At 37.6% G+C, this 20,487-nt stretch overlaps 1 protein-coding gene and 1 long non-coding RNA gene across 7 annotated transcripts in view; one reads left to right on the top strand and one right to left on the bottom strand.

Annotated features, from left to right (window-relative positions):
- Positions 1-20,487, top strand: part of CAMK2A (calcium/calmodulin dependent protein kinase II alpha) — a 149,903-nt gene that overhangs the window by 111,156 nt on the left and 18,260 nt on the right. For all 6 annotated transcript variants that reach the window (XM_026686234.2, XM_087955175.1, XM_087955177.1 and 3 more), the window contains exons 8-13: positions 1,428-1,511; positions 4,721-4,815; positions 7,834-7,956; positions 9,005-9,088; positions 12,013-12,055; positions 16,900-16,940. In XM_026686234.2, coding sequence (XP_026542019.1) covers positions 1,428-1,511; positions 4,721-4,815; positions 7,834-7,956; positions 9,005-9,088; positions 12,013-12,055; positions 16,900-16,940 — 470 coding nt within the window. The remainder of the gene's footprint in view (positions 1-1,427; positions 1,512-4,720; positions 4,816-7,833; positions 7,957-9,004; positions 9,089-12,012; positions 12,056-16,899; positions 16,941-20,487) is intronic.
- On the bottom strand, positions 16,899-19,366 carry LOC148132093 (uncharacterized). Its single transcript, XR_015747580.1, has 2 exons — positions 19,286-19,366; positions 16,899-17,095 (listed from the first exon to the last, which is right to left on the bottom strand). It is a non-coding gene; the product is annotated as an uncharacterized LOC148132093 (long non-coding RNA).

Below are 20,487 nucleotides of genomic sequence, written 5' to 3' on the forward strand. Positions count from 1 at the left end.
GGACCCAGATTGTTTGGGCAATATGCTGACTCTGTAAAACTGCTTAGAGAGGGCTGGAAAGCACCCTAAAGCGGTATATAAATCTAAGTGCTATTGCTATCTTCTGCCAAGTCAAGCTAAGGGATTACACTTTTGGAGACAATATGTCAGATGTAGGAGAATCGCATATTGCTGAAATAGTCTGTATTCTAAAAGTATGGAGTTTCTGTTTTGAAAAAAGACAACCACCTTGATTTAGACTAAGTAAAGTGTCCTAATTTAAAGGGATTGTAGAAACTAATATATTGACTGTGGTCATATTACTTCCCCGGTGGCATTTATTTAGATATGTCTTTCTGTGTCAGTATGTATAATATTATATAATATTAAAGCCAGCTGCCATTCCAGTTGAGAGAAAGTATGTATTTACCTGTAATACATAAATTGGGAGTACTAGCTGGAGTTTAATTAAGTCATAATAACTGCATTTGAAATTAGATAGATTGGAGGGCATTAATTTGGGAAAGCTAGAGTCCATATCACCATTAACTGCAAGCTGATAAGGTCATCCTATTGTCTGTTGCTATTGTATCTTTGAGCTGTAGACATAGGCTGTTAAGGGAATACCTTTATAATTTCTAAGCCATCAATACACTAGTGCAGCATATGCTTCTCCAACAAAAAAAGTCCCAGAAGGATCTTGAATAACAAGGCTGGAAAAGATGATTACTTTGAGACTTCACAGAGCTGTAGTTGGTTTGATCTGATAGCGCTTGCCTAGCTGGGCCAGCAGTGGGGTGCAAGGCGCTTTCAGTTGGCCGTTGCCTGTCCTTCATAATCCCTCAAAACAATTGGAGGATGATTAGTGATCTTCTTCCAATCTATGAGACTTGCAGCTGTGAAAATCAAGAGTGAAATCATTGCTTGACAGCCAAAGCAATAAATATCCTCCCATTCCAAAGGGGAAGAAAGCAAAGAAAGCAAGACCAAGATCTGCCTGATGTTTTTGTTTGCAGGCTAACAAAACATTGTCATTTTCATGTGTCACCGAGCAAGAGGTAGGAAGCAATCAAGCCAGCATTCCCAGTACAGGACTTATAGGGTGAACTCAAAACCAGGAGGTGGAGTTCCCTCCAGTGGGGAAATAGATTGCTTGCAGTCTCAGCTTTAGGGGAGAGAAAAATTGGGCTGTTTGAGAAGCATTTGGGAGTAGCAGGAGCAATAAAATCAGATCCAAATAGAGTAGAAGTTAGAAGAACAACTCCCATAGCATCTGCGTCATAATAGAACACGAGGCTCGGGAGATGACAATTATCCCTGCTATTTCAGCTCTTAATATTTGTCATGTAATAAGAAATCCCAAGACTGAGATTTTTTTCTAAATGAAAAGTTGTAGATTCTCCTGGGGGCAAGTAGTGTAATTTGCAATCTATTTTGACAATTAACAGGTTTTGCAGGCACTCCAGGTTACCTTTCTCCTGAAGTGCTCCGGAAGGATCCCTATGGCAAAGCTGTTGACCTTTGGGCATGTGGTAAGTGAGACTGTATTTCAAAGGATGCTGAAGACAGTAACTTAGGGCAGCAGCCCCCAAACCTTTGGGTACCAGGGATCAGTTCCGTGGAGAGAGGCTTTTTCACGGATCAAAGGAGGCGTGGTTTCATGTGCTGCCTCCATCCTTTGGATGGGGCTTCATTTGTTTGAGTCCCAGTTTCTGGCATGCTGCGGAGCAGTGCTGGTCCACGAAACAGGGGTTGGGGATCCCTGACTTAGGGTCCCATGGGATCTACTACCAGGTTTTTGTCCATGGGATTGGCTATTTATGAAAATATTTAGTGGAATGCCTTCCCCAATTGGTGTGCTCTATATGTGTTCAGAAATCACTTGGGGGGGGGGGGAATGAGCATTTGAAATTAGATAGATTGGAGGGCATTAATTTGGGAAAGCTAGAGTCCATATCACCATTAATATAAAAGGAAATCCTATGAGAAAGATATGAGCATGCAAGTCCCTCCTTTGAGTTGTTAGTCATTTTTTTGCTGATTCTGCATCATGCGCCCGCCCACAACACATTCCCTGCCCACTCTCCATAACACACGTGTGCCCATCCAGCCAGGCCATAGTACACTCCTGCTTGGCCATACTCACACAGTTGGCTGTGATGGTGCACTTTAGGATCACATTGTTTAATGACAGAAATCCTTGTCCCAATGATCATCATTAAGTAAGGCCCTCTGATTAGTTATAGACAGTACAGATGTTATCAGTTTAAGTAAAGCATTAAGAGTTTTGCTCTCCAACATGCATCAGAATAGTTTGATGATGTATGCAAACTTCTCCAACTGAGTGCTATCTTCTAAATGAAAATAGTGTATGGACAAGATAAAACCCCCTGGTCCCAACACTCAACCTTGAAGAACGCCTCTCCTTTAAAAGTAATGCCCATGTGTTCCTAAGCTTTGGTTTCTCATCATTAATGAAAAATACTAGGAAGATCATCTAATCCCATAAGAGATAAGGATACTCAAGAACCTTTTATGAAGGATGTTGCCAAGGCCTTGTGAAAATCTAGATGTACAATATTGACAGGATCTCACCATCCATGGCCTGCTGGCCCTTGCAAAAGACTCTAAATGATTCATGAGACAGATTCCCCTCTTCAGAATCCATGCTGGTTTTCCTTCAGCAAGCCTTATCTCTCTGTGAGCTTAGTTTGTTTTTGGTTTGATTATAGTTTCTTCCAATTTGCCTGGAATATGTTAAACTGCCTGGGCTGTAATTTTCTAGATCTCCCACATATCCCTTTTAAAATATTGGATGAAGACCATTATTAATGCTTCACTAGACCATTAAGGCTCGCTTTCTCCAGTACAGGGAGTGACTATTCCTGATTCCTAGGATTGACTTATTATAATAAATCCTTGACAAAATCAAATCATTTATTCCAGCAGCCCTATTTCCATAATGGAGCAAAACAACTTAGTTGAGGAAATACTCAGATTCCTAATGTAGCCATTGTGTAAACAAATTATAAGGGCAGACTGGATTGCCCTCCTTCCTGTTACGCTGAAAGGAAGCAACGAAGGAAGCCAGAATCCAGTGGTTTAAATTGCCTATAAATAGATTCTACATCTAAAAGCAAACTTGTTTGCCAAAAATCTGATGTTTTTACTGCAACCTTATTCCTAATAAATCTTAGTAAACAGAGAATTGTTCCTTGTTATCCCCCCACCCCATTCTGATAGATGTTAGGAACAAAAGTCATCCCATTTGTAATTTAACAATTTTTTAAAATGCCATTCATAATAAAAATATTTAAGTGCTTTCATGCTGCAGTTTTTTTTAAAAAAATGACAAGTTGATTATCCTTTTTATCTTCTCATCTTTTCTATTGCTATTTCCTTAGCTTCTTATGAACTATAATGTTGTTGTTTGTATCTCATGAATTATGTTGATTTCCTTTATTTAGTATCCTATTATGATTTATATTGTTTGCTTATTTACTGAGTTTGTATCTTATGATTGATGATGATTGCATTTTATGCATATGATCATGATTTATCACTTAGTGCTTGCATGTACATTGAGAGCTTATGCACCGGAGACAAATTCCATGTGTGTCCAATCACACTAGGCCAATAAAGAATTCTAATGACTGGAAAAATGAAAAATTATGAAATGTTTTAATTTTTTTGTCCTCGACTGATATCCAACCCCACTTAGTTACTTATTACACAAAAATAAAGATCACTGTCAGAAGATCATTCCTTTCAAAAGTTTGGCTCAGTTTTGCCTCAGACAATGGGGTCTACATGCTTAAAGCTGAAGGACTTTAAAACATTCTTTGAATTCTCCATTGATGGGGTATTGGGAGAAAATGTGATCATATAGAAAGTGACTGTCAAAGCTTTCTGACTTTTTAGCCAATCACTAAGAGAAGACTAGTCTCCTGAAGCCTGGGCTGTTTAGTAAACCTGCTACAGGTCATCCTTCAACTTGCAATCATTTGTTTAGTGGCCATTCAAAATTAGAATGACACTGAAAAAGGGACTTACAATCAGTCCTCACACTTCAACCATTGCGGTATTCCCCACAGTCACATGATCAAAATTTGGGCACTTGGGGACTGCATGTATTTATGGCTGGGTCATGGAATCGCCATTTGCGACCTTTTTGGCTGGCTTTCAACAAGTAAAGTCCATGGGTGAAACCATTCACTTAATCATGTGATCCACTTAGCAAGAGCAATGATTCGTTTAACAACATGGTAAAAAAAAGGTAGTAAAATCAGGTGCAGTCACCTTGCTTAGCATTGGAAATTCTGGTCCCAGTTGTGGTCATAAGTCAAGGACTGCCTGTATCTATTTGTAGAATTATATCTGACTATTCCTTCCACTAGGTAGGTAAATGCAGTCACTGCTATCATTCAGTGAAAAGCCAATCCTAGAGATATTTTTACACATTTTCATGAAGAATTGCGGGTCTTTGTTTTCAGGCAAATTATGATACTGATGATTCAGACTGAACTGCAAAGAGCTGACACTTATCCTGAATCCTTGACATTTCAGTTGAGACATAACCATTTTATACAACATCGGGATGATGTTGGCAGTATAGGAAGATACTTAACTCTTGACTCATCTCCTTTCTTGTCTTGCTCACTGTGTAGGCCAATTCAGATCTCCTGTGTCAATCAATTCCTTTCCACTAGCTTATGTAACGATGTTCCCTCTGAACACACAGGAGTTATTCTCTATATTCTACTGGTTGGCTACCCTCCTTTCTGGGATGAGGATCAACACCGATTATATCAGCAGATCAAAGCTGGAGCCTATGATGTAAGCAAACTTCCCTTTCATATTCTTTTCTTCTCACCCACCTTAATTTTTGTTGACTAAATTTTCTCACTTGCTTTATTTACGTACCACTATATTGAAAACCAATTTAAATATAAATCTAAGGTTGCAATTAATACATTGACTAGGGGTGAGACTATGTTTACATCCACACTTGGGTATTTGGGACTGATAAACCACGATTCTGAACTGCTGTTGAACATCAGTTTTATTTAGTTCTAGCAAATATGAACAATGTAGAAAAATACTGAAAGCTGTAATTCAACAGGATTTGGAAATCATAACTTTCAAATTAATCTTCCTTTCAGACTATTTTATATTGTGAAGTTGTCATGAAGAAAGCTAAAGAAATTGGCCTATATATATGCCAATTTAAATAGCTATAATATGAGTAAAACAATTACAAAACAATTGAAAAATAAAAGTGTCTGTTTTTATTGTATCAATAAAAGGGCACACATGAGATTATAGTATAGAAGGAATAGCAACAAGGAGAGTTTAGGAACAACGGAGCACCTGCTGGAGCATGATCTCTCTTTGTGAGATGGGGTGATTTTTCCTTCCTGTGGCAGCTCTGTGTCAAACATTTATTTATTTTATTTATTTATTTATTTGATTTGCCAATTGTTTACAAGATAATAAGTATAAGTGTATACATAGTTGTGAATACATGAAATGGGTACATATAAGAAAAATAAAAGAAGAATAAGAGAAACAATAGGACAGGGACGGTAGGCACGTTGGTGCGCTTATGCACGCCCCCTACAGACCTCTTAGGAAAGGGGTGAGGTCAATATCTGTGGGGAGTTTTCTTTCTTTATAGGGAGAGAATTTAGGTTGATATAATGACTTCTTTGACCCCTCTTTCAAACCAGTGGTCCTCTCGGTCCAGAATGTCGACTTTGCTGTCTTCAAAATAATGACCTTTTGAAGAGTGGCCATTTAGGTTAAAATTGAGCAGTCCTCTTCCTCTTTCAACAGAGGGGAAGGATACAACACCACCTATCTCCTGTCTACAACACAATCCTTTCAACAGTCCCAAGAAGGTTCCACACCCATTTGCACTCTGATTCAGGTGACCCTGAGGGTACATATAAACGACCAAGTAGCCTCAATGACTCTCAGAGAGCTAATGACTGACACTCAGAGTGCTAACAACCAGATGACTGCAAAGAATATAAATCTTTCCATTCCCCACCGTTCAATCAGAAGTGAAGAAGCTTCTTGGATGAGAATTGAAACATTTTTAAGGAAAAAATAAATAAGAAAGTCCAGTTGCTTTTTGAAAAATACCTTTGGGACAACCATGACCTGGATGATAGAGAATCTCCATAAATTATCTTGTCCCATTTCAAGCTGCTTTGATGGAGGGCTTCAGTAACTTTGGTCTGCCTGCTGATGATTTTTATCTAAGGATAGATAGATGGAGCATAACTCCATTGGTTCTCATTGACATCTCATTGGGTCTTGATATCCTCTAGATCAGGGGTCCCCAACCACCGGTCCGTCCACGGAACAAGTCCTACTGGGCCACTGGTTTGCTGGGCGCCGCCATCTTGTTTTGATGAAAAAGTGCTTCCGGTGAGCTTTTCCGGGTAGAAAGCTCACCGGAAGCACTTTTTCATCAAAAAAAAGATGGCGGCGCCCAGCTGATGCCGGTACCGGGCCGCGGCATAAAAAAGGTTGGGGATCACTGCTCTAGATCATCTGAGAAATTTGGGAATAGGAAGCACAATTGTTCAGTGGACCTCTTGCTATCTCTCTCAGATAGATTTCAGATAATGCTGCATCCTCAAAATTGAAGCTGTGATATGGTATCCAAATTTGACAAGTTTAAGACTTGTGGACTTCAACTCCCAAAATTCCTGAGCTAACATGACTGGAGGAGGAATTCGGGGAGTTGAAGTCCACAAATCTTAAAGCGGTCAAGTTTGAAGACCCCTGCTATAGTATGTTGATGATACTCTTTCTTCTTGATGTCTTTAGGAGATGGCATGGCTGTCATGAATGCCTTCTTGCAGTAATGGGTTGAATGAGGGATAATTTTTTGAAACTGGACCCAGACCAGAGAGAAGAGCTCGAGGTCCCTATTCTAGACCTGAATCACATCTGATTTTCAAGATTAAAGCAAGGTCAAATATGCCTTTGATGAGCTCCAGGGACCAACCATGTTTGTCTTTCTGAAGATAGTGACCTTAGAGTAATACTGGCCAGCTTGATAATCACTAGATTTAAATAGAGTAACACCCTCTGTATGGATCTGTTATTTCTGTCTAGTCTGGAACATACTGCACAAACTTGTCCAGGCAGTCACCAGGATTAAAAAACTGACTTGAAAGCATGCATGCATACACACTAACACACACATAGGTTACCTTCAAAGCTTTACATGATTTAGTTCTAGGCTATAGTTTCCTGATTGAACTTCCATATTTCCTGAGAGCTTGTAAAAATGTTTGCCTATAATTCCTATGGTCCCTTCTGCAATAATCCATGATTAAACCTCAGCTCCTTGGAATGCATTCTCTGCAATGTTGACCGGCCTAATACCTTTATTAGTTTTTTTTTAAAAGACCCTTCCAGCTCATCTTGAAATGGGTGAATGGGTGAAATGGAGATGGGCAGGTAAGAAATAAGAAATTATAAATAAATAAATAAATATTTTTCTACTGCATTTAACAGTTGTACTTATTTCCCCTTAGTCAGCAACATACCAAGTAAAAACTCATACATAACAAACTTCTAATTTGTTTTTATTGCTTTTAAAATAATGACAAAAAAGAAAGAATAACAAAAACACAAAGCTAATTAAGAAAAAAATACATACATCTAGGCTTTTTTTTTTCTTTGACAATGTGTGTCTACAGAATACGTACTTAATACCTGGACTGCAAATCATTTTGGGCTTCTGGTACAATTACTGTCTCAGAGAAATATATTGTGTCTTACTTCTCACCTGCAGAAGAGAGAATGGGGAGTTTTATCTTCTTGTACTTGCAGTTTCCTTCTCCTGAGTGGGATACCGTTACTCCTGAAGCAAAAGACCTCATCAATAAAATGTTAACAATCAACCCATCCAAACGTATCACAGCAGCAGAAGCTCTGAAGCATCCTTGGATATCAGTAAGTGTAAAGTGAATCATACTTTTCTTAGTACCTGCTTGGATTTTGATAACAATCTCCGGGCGACAGTGCTCCCCCATTTTAAAGGGCCTTCTAAATCCTTTCATTTGAGCCCTCCAAAACCTTTCAAGTTTCCTTTTGAATTCCTGAGAAAGTTGCTCACTGAGCTGCCCAGAGTCTTTGGAAACTGACACAGGGTTCAAACTGAATAAGCAAACATTGTAGTGCTTAAGAAGAAGCAGAACTTTTTAAATGCAGAAGAAGTAATGGTCATGTTGAGTGCAATTTTAATTTAATTTAAAATTAATTTCTTAAAGCAAATTGCTGAAGGAACAAGTATGGCTCTTGACCACAAAAAGTAGCAAACTCCAAATGTTAAAGTTGGGAGGAAAAATTATGCCTACCTAGTAGAGAATATGCAAAACTATGCAGAAAATTATGACAAGCACATGAGATCAGTAAGATGATACTCCATTCCTCCTTTTTTATAAAAAAAAACACCACAAAATCTAATTGGGTTAAATGTCAAATCTTTTTGCAACATTAATGTGGAGCAGCATTCTGCAACAGGTTATCCTAGTAGAGTCACAGGAGGGTGTATGGATGTCTTTCAATCAGAGGTTGTATTCAGCAGGTTCTGACCAGTTCTGGAGAACTGGTAGAGGAAATTTTTGAATAATTCGGAGAACCGGCAAATCCCACCTCTGACTGGAGATTTTACAGTATCCTTCCCCTGCCACGCCCACCAAGCCATACCCACAGAACCAGTAGTAAAATAAATTTGAATCCCACCACTGCTTTCAATACTTAATCACCGCCTTCTTCATATCACCAATATATTTTAGTCTCTGCAGAAAAGCCAGCTTGTAATGGCTTTCAGCTTACAACAACAGTGTGGAACTGAAGAATGGAAGGCAATCCTGTTTCACATATCATATTTACAAGCACACAAGGAAGCACAGCTTCTAATACAAATTCAAGTTTCTAAAAGAAAGACGGTTTTTGTATTCATTTCCATTTCTAAGCATGCTTTCTTTATGTCTTTTAGCACCGTTCCACTGTGGCTTCTTGCATGCACAGACAGGAGACTGTGGATTGCTTGAAGAAATTCAATGCCAGAAGAAAGCTAAAGGTAATTATGGGACTTGGTGCTTCCTTGTTTACTTAATTGAAGTTTCCCCCCTTCATTTGTTTCCCATGTTCATGTTCCACATCTTTCAAGACCTGGCTCCAGACTAGGTTTCTTGCAGATCTCTATTTATTTATATTCTGCAGATCCAGATGATGTCACCTGTAATGGTAATTTTTCTATATTTTCTCATCACTTGTGCTCACATTCTTCACACACACACACACACACACACACACACACACACACACAAATCACCAAAGATGAAAAGAAGGACAAAAGAAGGGTTTTAGACTGGACTATATTTCTGTTTCTACAACTAAATTAGTTTCTATACATGACGTAGATCTGTTCCATGTGTAGACAGACAGTATTGATACCACGGACATGAGTTGAGACAGAAACATCATGAGTTTCACTCTGGTTCTTTCAAAAGTTCTTCCCCAAGTGATCTTGTTCATCTGAATTTGAAAAGCTAACATTTGGTCATTTACCCACTGGGTGAAAATCTGATAGAGATTTAAAAGTTTTCTAGACCATTGTTTTGCTAAAAGAAGGAGGGCAGACTTTATATTACATCAACAATGCCTGAATGGTGTTATTAAACTGCTTTAGATCACTAGTAAGGAAATAACTGTCAGGATTCCAGAAGTTCCCCCCATTTAAATCATGAGACTCGAGCCAAACTTCCAAAACTTAAAAAGGATTTATTGGGAATTAAACTGTCCAGCATTGCCTGGGTGTAGCCGACTCTGAGATACACAATTCATTGTCACCCTTGACCCTGATTTCCCCCTCCCCCCGGGGTGTATCATAATTCATATTCTCCAATGGGACGCATCCATAGCCAAGAGTCATAAATCATGCTCTCCAGTTAGAATTTTGTGAGGCAGAAACTTTGGTTACCTAGTTACTATCGTTGAAAACATTTATGGAATGCAGTTTCGGTTTGCAAGCGGCTGCACTGCTCCCCCTCCCTTTCTGTTGGAAACTCTAAAAAGACCATAGAAATATTTTATGTATTTACAATAACCCCCTTGACCTGAAACTTTTTATTAAAGTCTTAAAAGTAAATATGATAGCTTCTTGAGAGATTTCTGAAAACCAATATCAGTGGAATTCAAATAAATTGCATTCTTCAAAGGTGTGTCTTTGCCATTTTTAGACCACTTTTCACTCAGCTGTATGCTACTGTGGATAGGAAAAGGTTCAGTTAGGAGACTTAGCAGTAATATCATTATCAGTTTCTAGATTCAATGTTTTCTAAGATTATCTCTACACATAGATTCTATGAACTTTTGCAGATTTCTTTCCTTTTGGGCTGAACACTAACAAAATTACTGGCTAAGTAATAGATTATGATCTGTGTTGGCTTTTTATACAGAAATCTGTTGATTCCATTAATGTAATTTCTCACCAGCTCATACACTTGATTGAAATATTGAGAAATTGTGGACTGTCATACAGTCAGACTGGATTTGGCATTTTTATCCACCTATTGAGTCCTTCCCAAGGACTTGAGACAGTTCAGGTTTTATGGTATTAGAGATATGTCACTGGATTATTATTATTTGTGAAATTCATTTGCAGCCTATCTCGCTGTGGGGCTACTCTAGGTGGCTTATAACAGTAAAAACACAGAAATAACAAGAAGTGTAAACAGTAACAAAATAATAAAACAATAAAATAAACAATGAAAATATAGTCATATGAAATTAAAAGAAATGCTCAACAGAGGAGAGAGGCAGACAATCAATAAGCCGTAAATACACAGATCCATTTGACCTTTTTATCCTATGCCCCAAAATTATATTTTGATGGACAATTTCAAAACTATCCATAGTTAGAATAACAGAGATGTAGATGTTACATTCTTATGCTAACTCAGTTTTTACTCAGTGCAAGTATATCTTGCTTTTTTCTGTAAATGCTAAACCAATTGCTCAGAATTCTCCATCAAACATATGTGGAATGTTTCCTTTTCCTATTAAAAATGGACACTTCCTGCTAACAGGAAGTAAGTGACCTGAAACTATAATGTTGGGCTATGGCAAATCAGGTGTGTAATAAATTATTTTATTGACTTACAGAGAATGGCTCTGGATATGTTACTTCAGTAATGCATTGAAGTCTTCCCCCCTATCAAATGGATGTGATGAGACTGATCTATGGGACAATATGCTTGAGAGCTCTGTGAAGTAATAGTATAGTAGTGGTAATTGTGGTAGCTTTTATTTAGAGCTACTAAATTGAAATAGAGGAGAAATGTATGCTACAGATGAGTCTTTGTCAGCCTGCCCAAATGCATTTGTTTTAATGCCAAAAGTGGAATGAGTTTGGGGCATTATAGTACAATCTTGCAAATATGGAAGGGAGAGGGATTGATTGTCCGTTAGGAAAATTTCTTCTGTTCTATGACCTGAGGCAAATGACTGATGCATCAGAAGAGCTTTAATCTGTTGAATGTCTCAAAAATAAATGGCATATTTGTGATTACACTTGGGATACTGTAGAAAATCCTCTTTAATACAGCAAGACATTTATCAGTTAATCTGGTCCCATCAAGCATTGCTTGTTCAGTGGAGAATGGAGTTTCATTAACATTGGAAGGAAAGCTTTTAATCTCTATATACCATGGCTATAATAAACTCTGTGTCCACCATTTGGAAGCTTGCAGTTAAAAATCCCTCAGCTAATACCCTGTGACTTGAATTCTGCAAACTGTTTGCTGTTTCTATTAATATCTTTCCTGAACTATATTCATCCTGCCCTGAAACAGGGCCAAAGGTACATTCCCCTTGCAGTTCAGCCAGCTCTATTTTTCACGGGATGTTTTTAAGAAAAAGGAGATATTGGGGGGGAGGGGGAATAGTCCTAATTTTGAACCTGTTTCCCTTGTTTTTCTTTCTGTCTTTTGTGTGTTCCAGGGTGCAATCCTCACTACAATGCTAGCAACCCGTAATTTTTCTGGTAGGTAACCCAACTCTATTTACTTGCTACCTCATCACTTATTGGCTACTAACTTTGGTTAGAAAATATGGCTGGTTGCTGCACTAAGACTTCCACAAACAGGTCTGGACATTTTCATGTGATTTCCAAATGACTTTTTTCCCCCTATGTTTGTTCAAATGTTAATACAAAGAAAGGAGGGAAAAATTAAATTTATGTTGTAACCCATACCTGATAGTGGTGACCTGAGGAGAAAGGTCTGAAGATCTTATGTTACAGTATGTATATTCTTGGACTGTGACTTAAAAGTACCACCAAACTGAGAAATGCTCTGATCACATATTTCCCTTACTGTATTTTAAAAATACCCCTAAAAATTCCCATTTGAACGTGGAAGTAAGAAAGAGTTTCTTTGGCAGAAGAATCCATGAGGACATTTAATACAATCTGTACTTTCTGTAGCTCTGCAGGAGGTAAATACTGAAAATGTTGGCTTCTTAAGATTAATTCCTTATAATTTTGTGAAAGAAAGATGCAGTCTAGTATTCCTAAACAATACGAATAATTTTTCCTTCAATAACCCACCCACATACCCTTTTCTTCACTTAAAGCTGAAAAGCCACTGTAATTAATTATAGCTCAGGCCCCAATTCAGAGTGTGATAAATGTAAACTCCCTTGGATTAACAGCTCATCAACATAGCTTGAGGAACATCAACTAATCATTTCCAAAGGACATATCTGCATACCATTGCCTGTGTCTCGTCATCCAATCGCAGCTGAGGCAGACCAGGGATAGCTTTAAGTGTTCCATTCTGAGAGTAGTTCCTTCCCTCTTATCCCATCTCCATGGGTTGTGTGTAGGCAAACTTGGCTATGTTGATGCCATAGAAAAAGTGGCCTATAAAATGACTTATTCCATTTTAATTATTTGATTTATATAGCCATTCCCTTAGCATATGACTCAGAGCACCATACATCATCAATAAACAGCAATATATACAATATATTGTATATAAAACAATCACAGAAAACAAATAATACAAATAAAACACAAAAACATTTGGCCATAAGGTGCTTGGACAGATTAATTCCATGGGATCATGTCACTCTGTGATCCAATGCCTGAGGAAAGAATTAAAGTTACTGCAGGGGTGGGATTCAAATTTTTTAATAACCGGTTCTGTGGGCATAGCTTAGGTGGTGGGCATGGCTTGGTGGTCATGTTATTGGCTGGGTGTGGCCAACTCAATATCACTCACATTGAGGCACGCATCTCCTCGCCTGGCCTCCCATGACTGTGGAGATGCTAAAACAGTCATAAGTGTGAAAAATTAAGGGTTAACGGAGAGGCAGTTTCTGTAAGCAACACCAGAATGTTTCCTTCCTTACAGGATTAGGCCAGTAATTTCTTCTAACAACCAGTTCTCCAAACTGCTTAGAATGTTAACAACTGGTTCTAGCGAATAGGTGCGAACTGGTAGAATCCCACCCCTGAGTTACTGCCTTTTCAAAGGCAAGACAGAGCTGGGTTAGCTGAGTCTTGGGAGGAATGCTGGTCAAAAGGATGGAGGTAGTGATGGAAAGAATATATCCTGGGTCCCATCAAGTGACATTGGCTGAGCAATAGAATCTAGAACATTCTGACCCTCTCAGAATCTTACCAGAAAAGCAGAAATAAGTGGAGCCCCAAATATGCTTTCTAAAAGGCAGTTCTGAAGAAGCTTCTTGGAAGAGAAGAAAAATGTTTTCAAGGGGGTGGGGGGACACCAACCCTAAGGAAATCTAGTTGCCTTTTGAAAAGCACCTTTGAGACAACCATGACCTGGATGATTCAGAATCTCCTCGACAAAGAAATGTAGCATTAGAAAGCCCCTGGCTCTAACTGGTTCTGTGACCTTCCTGTGGAACCATCACCTTCCATCCCATTCCTGATTGGTCTTCCACCCTCAGGCTGTGAGAGAGACTGAAATCCAGCTTGCTTGTTTCTTTTTTAAATGAGTCAATCATTTATCCATTGGTTGACTTAGAGACCTGGTCTTGGACCTGGTCCTGAAAATGATCCACCTTTAAAGCAAGTAACTGGAAATGTAATTGAAAATATTTGCTTTTTATATTTTGTAACCTACCTGGCAGGAAAAGCCCTTTCTAGGGGTCACTATTATCCATATCAGGAACCTTGTTTCCGTACATCATCTCCTCTTGTAATCTTAGGGTAGTTTACAGCTCCCACACCAATCCCCACAGCTTACGCCCTTGCTCAAAATCTAGTTGCTCTCCAGAACTGATCCAGCAGCAGTGCAAATCTAGATGACTGCTGGAATGCCATTTTTTTTTAACTAGACAGAATGACTTTTCCTATCATCTAGTGGTTGATAAGTTGACTGGTTGATCCATAACTTTAAAGAATTAAAAAAAAATAAGTCCAATGGGTCAATGAGGCAATGAAAAGGGGGGGAAATGCTTGGGCAGGACTGGAATTCAATCAAGGAAACCAACATTACAGCTTTTACTACAGAAATGTGTGCTATAGGGGTGATGGCAGAAACCTTCTGAGACATGTTGTGGAGATAGCAAGGATAAGAAGGAACGTAGTAAATAAGTGTATGGGTGTAACCTAAGTCTGGCTTGCATAGTGACTCACATAGATAGACACCAGAGAGATGAATTCAGGCACTAGCATCTTTCTTCTAGCGTGTCATAATAATAAATAGATATTGACCATTTTCTCTGGATTATTAAGTGAAGACAAAATACAAAAATACTTTTTTGCACATTGATAGAAAGGCTGTGATAAACAAATCAATGAAGTTCCCATCTCTCAACAACAGGGCATTGAAACCATTGTCATTATTTATTAACAGAGAGAACTTGAAAGAGCTCAGATTAGATAATAGAAAATTCATTTTACACTATTCTGTGGGAAATGTTGGGTAGCATGGTTATTAATCAGAGGGGGTTTGCCCCCAAATACACCATCCTGTGAGATGAAGCTTGTATAGGAAATAATAATAATAATAATAATAATAATAATAATAATAATAATAATAATAATAATAATAATAATAATAATAATAATAATAATAATTCCTTTACAAGCTTCATCTCACAGGATGGTGTATTATTATATCTTTCTAGAATACAGGTATTAGGATGAAAGCATTTCCTTCCTGCATACGAATTGCATAGAAGTAAGTTTTAAAAATCAATCATCATTGAGGAAAATAAGGCAGTTTTATGGGATTTTTCAAAGGAATCTTGAATTCTAAAAACAATTTCCATTTGCTGAAATTTCACATGAAGAAAAATGAATCCACAAGAAATAAGGGGGATCTTTTGATTGATATTATATTTGGAGAGTAATAAAATGATGACTTTAAAAGAGAAATAGCAAAATTCATGGAGGATTATACTTTTGCTGGGTACCCAAGAGTATAGGTTTAGAGCCACTGAACAGTTTACCATCCTTAAGTCTTCTGGACTTCCCAGAATCATCTCAATTACTGTAAGAAACATATTGTAAGAAAATGCTGAACCAGACAGACATTTGCTCTGTTCCAGCAAACATTTTTAGAACTTGATTGATTGGGACAGATACCCTTTTTGGAAGGAACAATTGTTATGAACAGACATTATGACATGAAGGCTATTTCAAGGTCCCCCCCCCCCCCTACAAACAAACAGATTTCTGCTTAGGAAATTACAATATGTACAGTCCTCATTCTTATATACAGTATATGTGTCACTGTGGGAACTATTGGATGCAAAACCATAATTGGCTATTGTTTTTAAATGTCAGCTCATGTAATTTACATGTGTATTTACATGTGACAATACGTAATTTGTTAAACCTGAGCAGTTAAGAATTTCAGCAAGTGGAACATGCATTGCAGAATTTTTAAAAACCCCAAGCTGTAGAAAAATATAATATACTTAGAAGATTGTGCAATAGATGTGTATTTGATGAAATAAGAACATTTTAAAAGATCACAAGAAAAACATCATAACAACTTGAGAAATAAGAGAGGATATCTTAACAATCTAAGGAAACAAGTTTTTTTTTAAGAAAAAAAAAAAAACTCTGGAGCTATGGAAAGGTTAATTGGCTGAGAATACTGGAAATGTTACAGGTTTATCACAAAGACTTTAAAAAAATCCAAAACTTTACAGTATGAACTTTCTATCCAGCATGAACCAAATATAGTAATCCAGGTCTGCAATGGCAATGGGAACGGGGTAGAAAAGAAGGGGCCTGTTTTTTATCATTGTCAAAATGTGGGCTGCAGCTGTCAGGATGTCATAATTACAGCACGTGATCTACACCAGCATGGGGGACTAAAATTAGCAGGAGAGCCTGAGAGTGAGAAAAGCAGGCAGGCAAGAGAACACTTATCTACAGTTGAACCATTTGTGAACCGATCTAAGAAAAAAAGTGAGACCAGCAAACTTAGGAAGTGGAGCGGTTTCATAGAGAAGACTAAATCGTTATGACCACGTGGTGGGAAGATCCTAATCCTTTCAAGAAGGAATAAATGAAATTCACAGAGAATGCTCCTTCGGTTCACCAACATTGCTGGGTTCTGCTTTGACGTCTTCAAAAACTTGGGAATACATGACTATAAGTGGCTGTGGCTTGTTTTGTTCAATTGGAGGGATCATAGTAACCCAGTTTGCAAGCTTCATGGTTTTCTGAGAGACTTCCTTCTGACTGCTGGATTATTATCAGAGAATGCTGCAGCACTGATTGTGTGGTCTTCAGTTCCCTTGTCTCCTGCTCTTATTCAGTTCTCCTCATGTTGCTGAGTCTCACTGTTCTAACTCTGGTATCATGCTTATGCCTCTTGACCTGGTACCTTTTCTCCACAGGAGGGAAAAGCGGTGGCAACAAGAAGAATGATGGTGTGAAGGTAAGTCCTCTTCATCTCTGGACCTACAAGATGACAAATACACTTGGATGTCTTCTCTAGTAGTGGGTCCCAGCGTGGCCCAGATCTTCTGTTTCATGTGTTTCTCAATTTTTAGACACATTTTTCCCATTCTTGCCTTTTCTACAAAAATACAACTGAAGGAAAAAAAAGTTTATATCTTGTAAAGCTTAGATATAGTAATGGTTGCCTCAGTTTATCCTTACTTAATCCATACCAAAATAAATGTAAAAAAAAAAAGAAAAAGAATTAGCAGACTTGTGAAAAGACAATAATAGAGAACTAAACAACATTTTGACCTGTTCATTGAGGCTGAGAAATTCTCTAACAATTCTCTTTCCATTCTTACTTACTTTTATAAATTGGAGAAAAGATTGTGTCTTTCTTCTACATTTCAATATTATCAGATAATTATGTGATTACGTAGAAATAATCTAGGCTCAGAACTGATTTAAGTTTTCAGAAGTTATAGTAATACCATCTTCTTGTAGAACTGTAATTCACAAGTCCCTCTTTGGGATTTAATATCCCAGAATATTTCTGTGGCTGTGTATAATCTTACAACATATCCTAGTGTAAATTCCTCTTGATCCCCTTAAATATTAGTTCCTAGTGAATTATCTTTGCATGCCAAGGATGTTTTTGAAGGAGGAGCTCTTACCTCTTTGCAAATATCCCAGATCAATACGACAGCTATATTCTATACTGCCTCTGGCATTTCTACTCCCATGTAAGGGCTGTCACAGGGGAGACTAAGAAGAGAAATAGGAAGTTAGATTAAAATTGAGATTAAAAATATCACAATTCCCTGTGGTCTCAGCCAAGGTGGCCAGTGGAGAAAGTGCATGGTGATTTTATTTAGCAAGATATGTTAGATACAGTATTTAGGTCCTGGCTTAGGTTTTGAGCAGTGGTAAGAATCCCAGCTGTTACCTTTTCTTTAACCCGAATAGTTTGTTGTGATTTTTAAGAAAACTACACTCTACTACATTAATTACTACGATAAAGGGACTTTTGGAAACCTGAAAGCAATTAAAGAATTCAGTGGTTGTTGTCACCCCTGGGTCTAATGAGAAGGTAGTAAATCCAGGAACAGTGCTAGCATTTGTAAGGCCATTGACACTTTGAAAGCTGGTTCATGATTTTACTGAGAAGCGGATTTAAGCATGAACAACTTTTCTCTTTTTAGCACCAATACTACCTCCATTGCTCAGTCCCAAAATATTTGAGTTGGAAAAGAGTGTAATGTAGTTGTGCACTGACATTATTACTGTTTTATTTTCTGGAAACCAAACTGGAATTTTCTGGAAAGGTGTCTGGTAACCCTTTCACAGTTGAGATGGTGACTTGATGGTGGTTTGAGGGCGTGGAAAGGAATGCAGTTTCAGAGAATGATCATATATATATGCCTTGGAGATTCTGACTACAGGACTGTTGGGCCAAGATATATATATATTTATGCTGAGGCAGCTGGCTGTTCCTAGTACTAACAGCCTCTCCTGATGCCCTCATTGTTAATTCCTCCCAGAAACTAACCCAGGAAATCAGTTTCTTCCTTTACAATAGTTAAACCAGCTTACTGATATATTCTGGTACCTTCCCTCCTTTTATTTCTATGTCCAATGGCAGAGTTTTTGCTTGTTTTGTTTCAAAGCACAAATGTCAGATTCACAGCCACAAGATTTGTGGATTTATTTAATAAAATCCATGGTTTGATAAACAGCTCCCAAGAAGCAAATGTTTTAAACTTGAAGTAGGATTCTTTCCATGAATAATCCATTTTGGAAAGATAGATATTCTTGTTTGGATATAACAACATCTAATTTAAAAAAGCTTCTTTTTAACCAACGGCTACACAATAACATTCACAACTCCATTCAGAATCACATCTCCACTAAATTAATGCAATCACTGCACTCTACCATGTCCCATCCTATGTCCTAAAGTACTAAGTTCACATCCCTGTACTGTGTTCTTTTACTGTATGTTTGTCCTACTTAAATGAGGCCACTGCTTTTGTGTTGCATCATGTTATGTCTGATTACTTTTATAATTATTGTCCAGTAAGATTTCCTATTGTACCTTTTATTAGGTTTTCAGTGGAATTACCATAGATCATAGCCTAGCTAGTTCCACTGTAGATAGTAAGAACTGTTTTCCTTTTTAAAAATAATTTTCAGAGGAGAACTGCGAAGCAATCATTTAAAACAAGTTACGTTATACATAGATGATAGAAGAGAGTGAGGATCCCTGATGCTAATGGACATGAATTGCTATTTCTACCCACATGATCTGAAACATATCATAATTTAATTTGCAATACTCACATTTGAAACCAGTTTCTAAGAGCCGTGTGAAGCAGCTGAAGTGCTCAGCTGAACCCACTATCTGAAGTGCTGAGATGCTACATCCTTTTGGAAGGGCAGCACAACTACTTCAAGGCACTTTCTACCTTGTCTGAGTAGGCATGGCCACAAGAATTACTGGGATTGCTGCCAAAGCAAAGCAGAGTACAAAAATCAAAACTGGATAGTAATGATGAGAGGGGAGATAAGAGGGAACTTCAAAACATTTTTGAGTGCTCACTGAACTTCTGAAATGTAGCAAGTCAATTCCCTTCCAGTGTGCAATGTGAAGTAATTTCATCATGAATTAAAGGCAAAGTTGTAAATTATATTTCTTGAGTTATTTCTAGGATTTCTGCTCTTAATACGCAAAGTGCTAATATGTGGTGTAACATGAATCCATGTCTGTAATTAATGAGAGGCTGATTTTCACCATTTAGTATATAGGTGATTTTTGATGCCATTCCGAGGTTATATGAAATATATGAAATATAATCTCTGCTCCTTAGATTGTAATTAAAACGTGTATTTTGCAGCATTAGTTAATATATAGTAAAAATCTATTTTTAAAATCTTATTTTTTTAAAAAAATTCTAATGAAGACATGTGTTAACACATTCCTACATAAGGTTAATGATTACTGCACTTTGTAGAAATCTAGGAAAGAAGCAGACATAATATAAATAGCATGTATTAACTATTTTTGTTTCCAAGTAAAAAGCTTAGCAACCCTCTTCTTTTTAGTGGGAATGAAAATACTTTGTCATCATTAAAATCCAGTTTCCAGATTTTCCTTGGAAAAATTTCCCTTCCAGGCAAAATTGTATTCTGTATTCCAGTGTCACTAAGGCCTACATCAAACCTACAGTTTTGCTACCTGGTAATCAATGCAGATGTATAATGTGGGCATCTTGAAAAGTGATTGTGTGGGATCAGATATGCTTCACGTATCCATGCAAAATACTCTGTAAATGTGTTTTTAGAAGAATACACCCATTAATCATTTTGTGAAGCAATGGATGTCAGCTGCACCAAGTGTAGAGTTTTAGATTAGTAAAGTAAGAGGCTTTCAGCACTTCAGTAATTATTTAAGAAAGATTCAGATATTGGTGTTGTAACATGTCCTGCCTCACTAAGTGGAGTTAGAGGGTTGATTGAATTCCTTCTAGCTTATCTTCTGATTC

The sequence above is a fragment of the Notechis scutatus genome, chromosome 2 (assembly GCF_049901735.1).
Source record: "Notechis scutatus isolate UNSWTSFEM ecotype Mainland chromosome 2, rNotScu1.2, whole genome shotgun sequence".
Lineage (NCBI taxonomy): Eukaryota > Metazoa > Chordata > Lepidosauria > Squamata > Elapidae > Notechis > Notechis scutatus.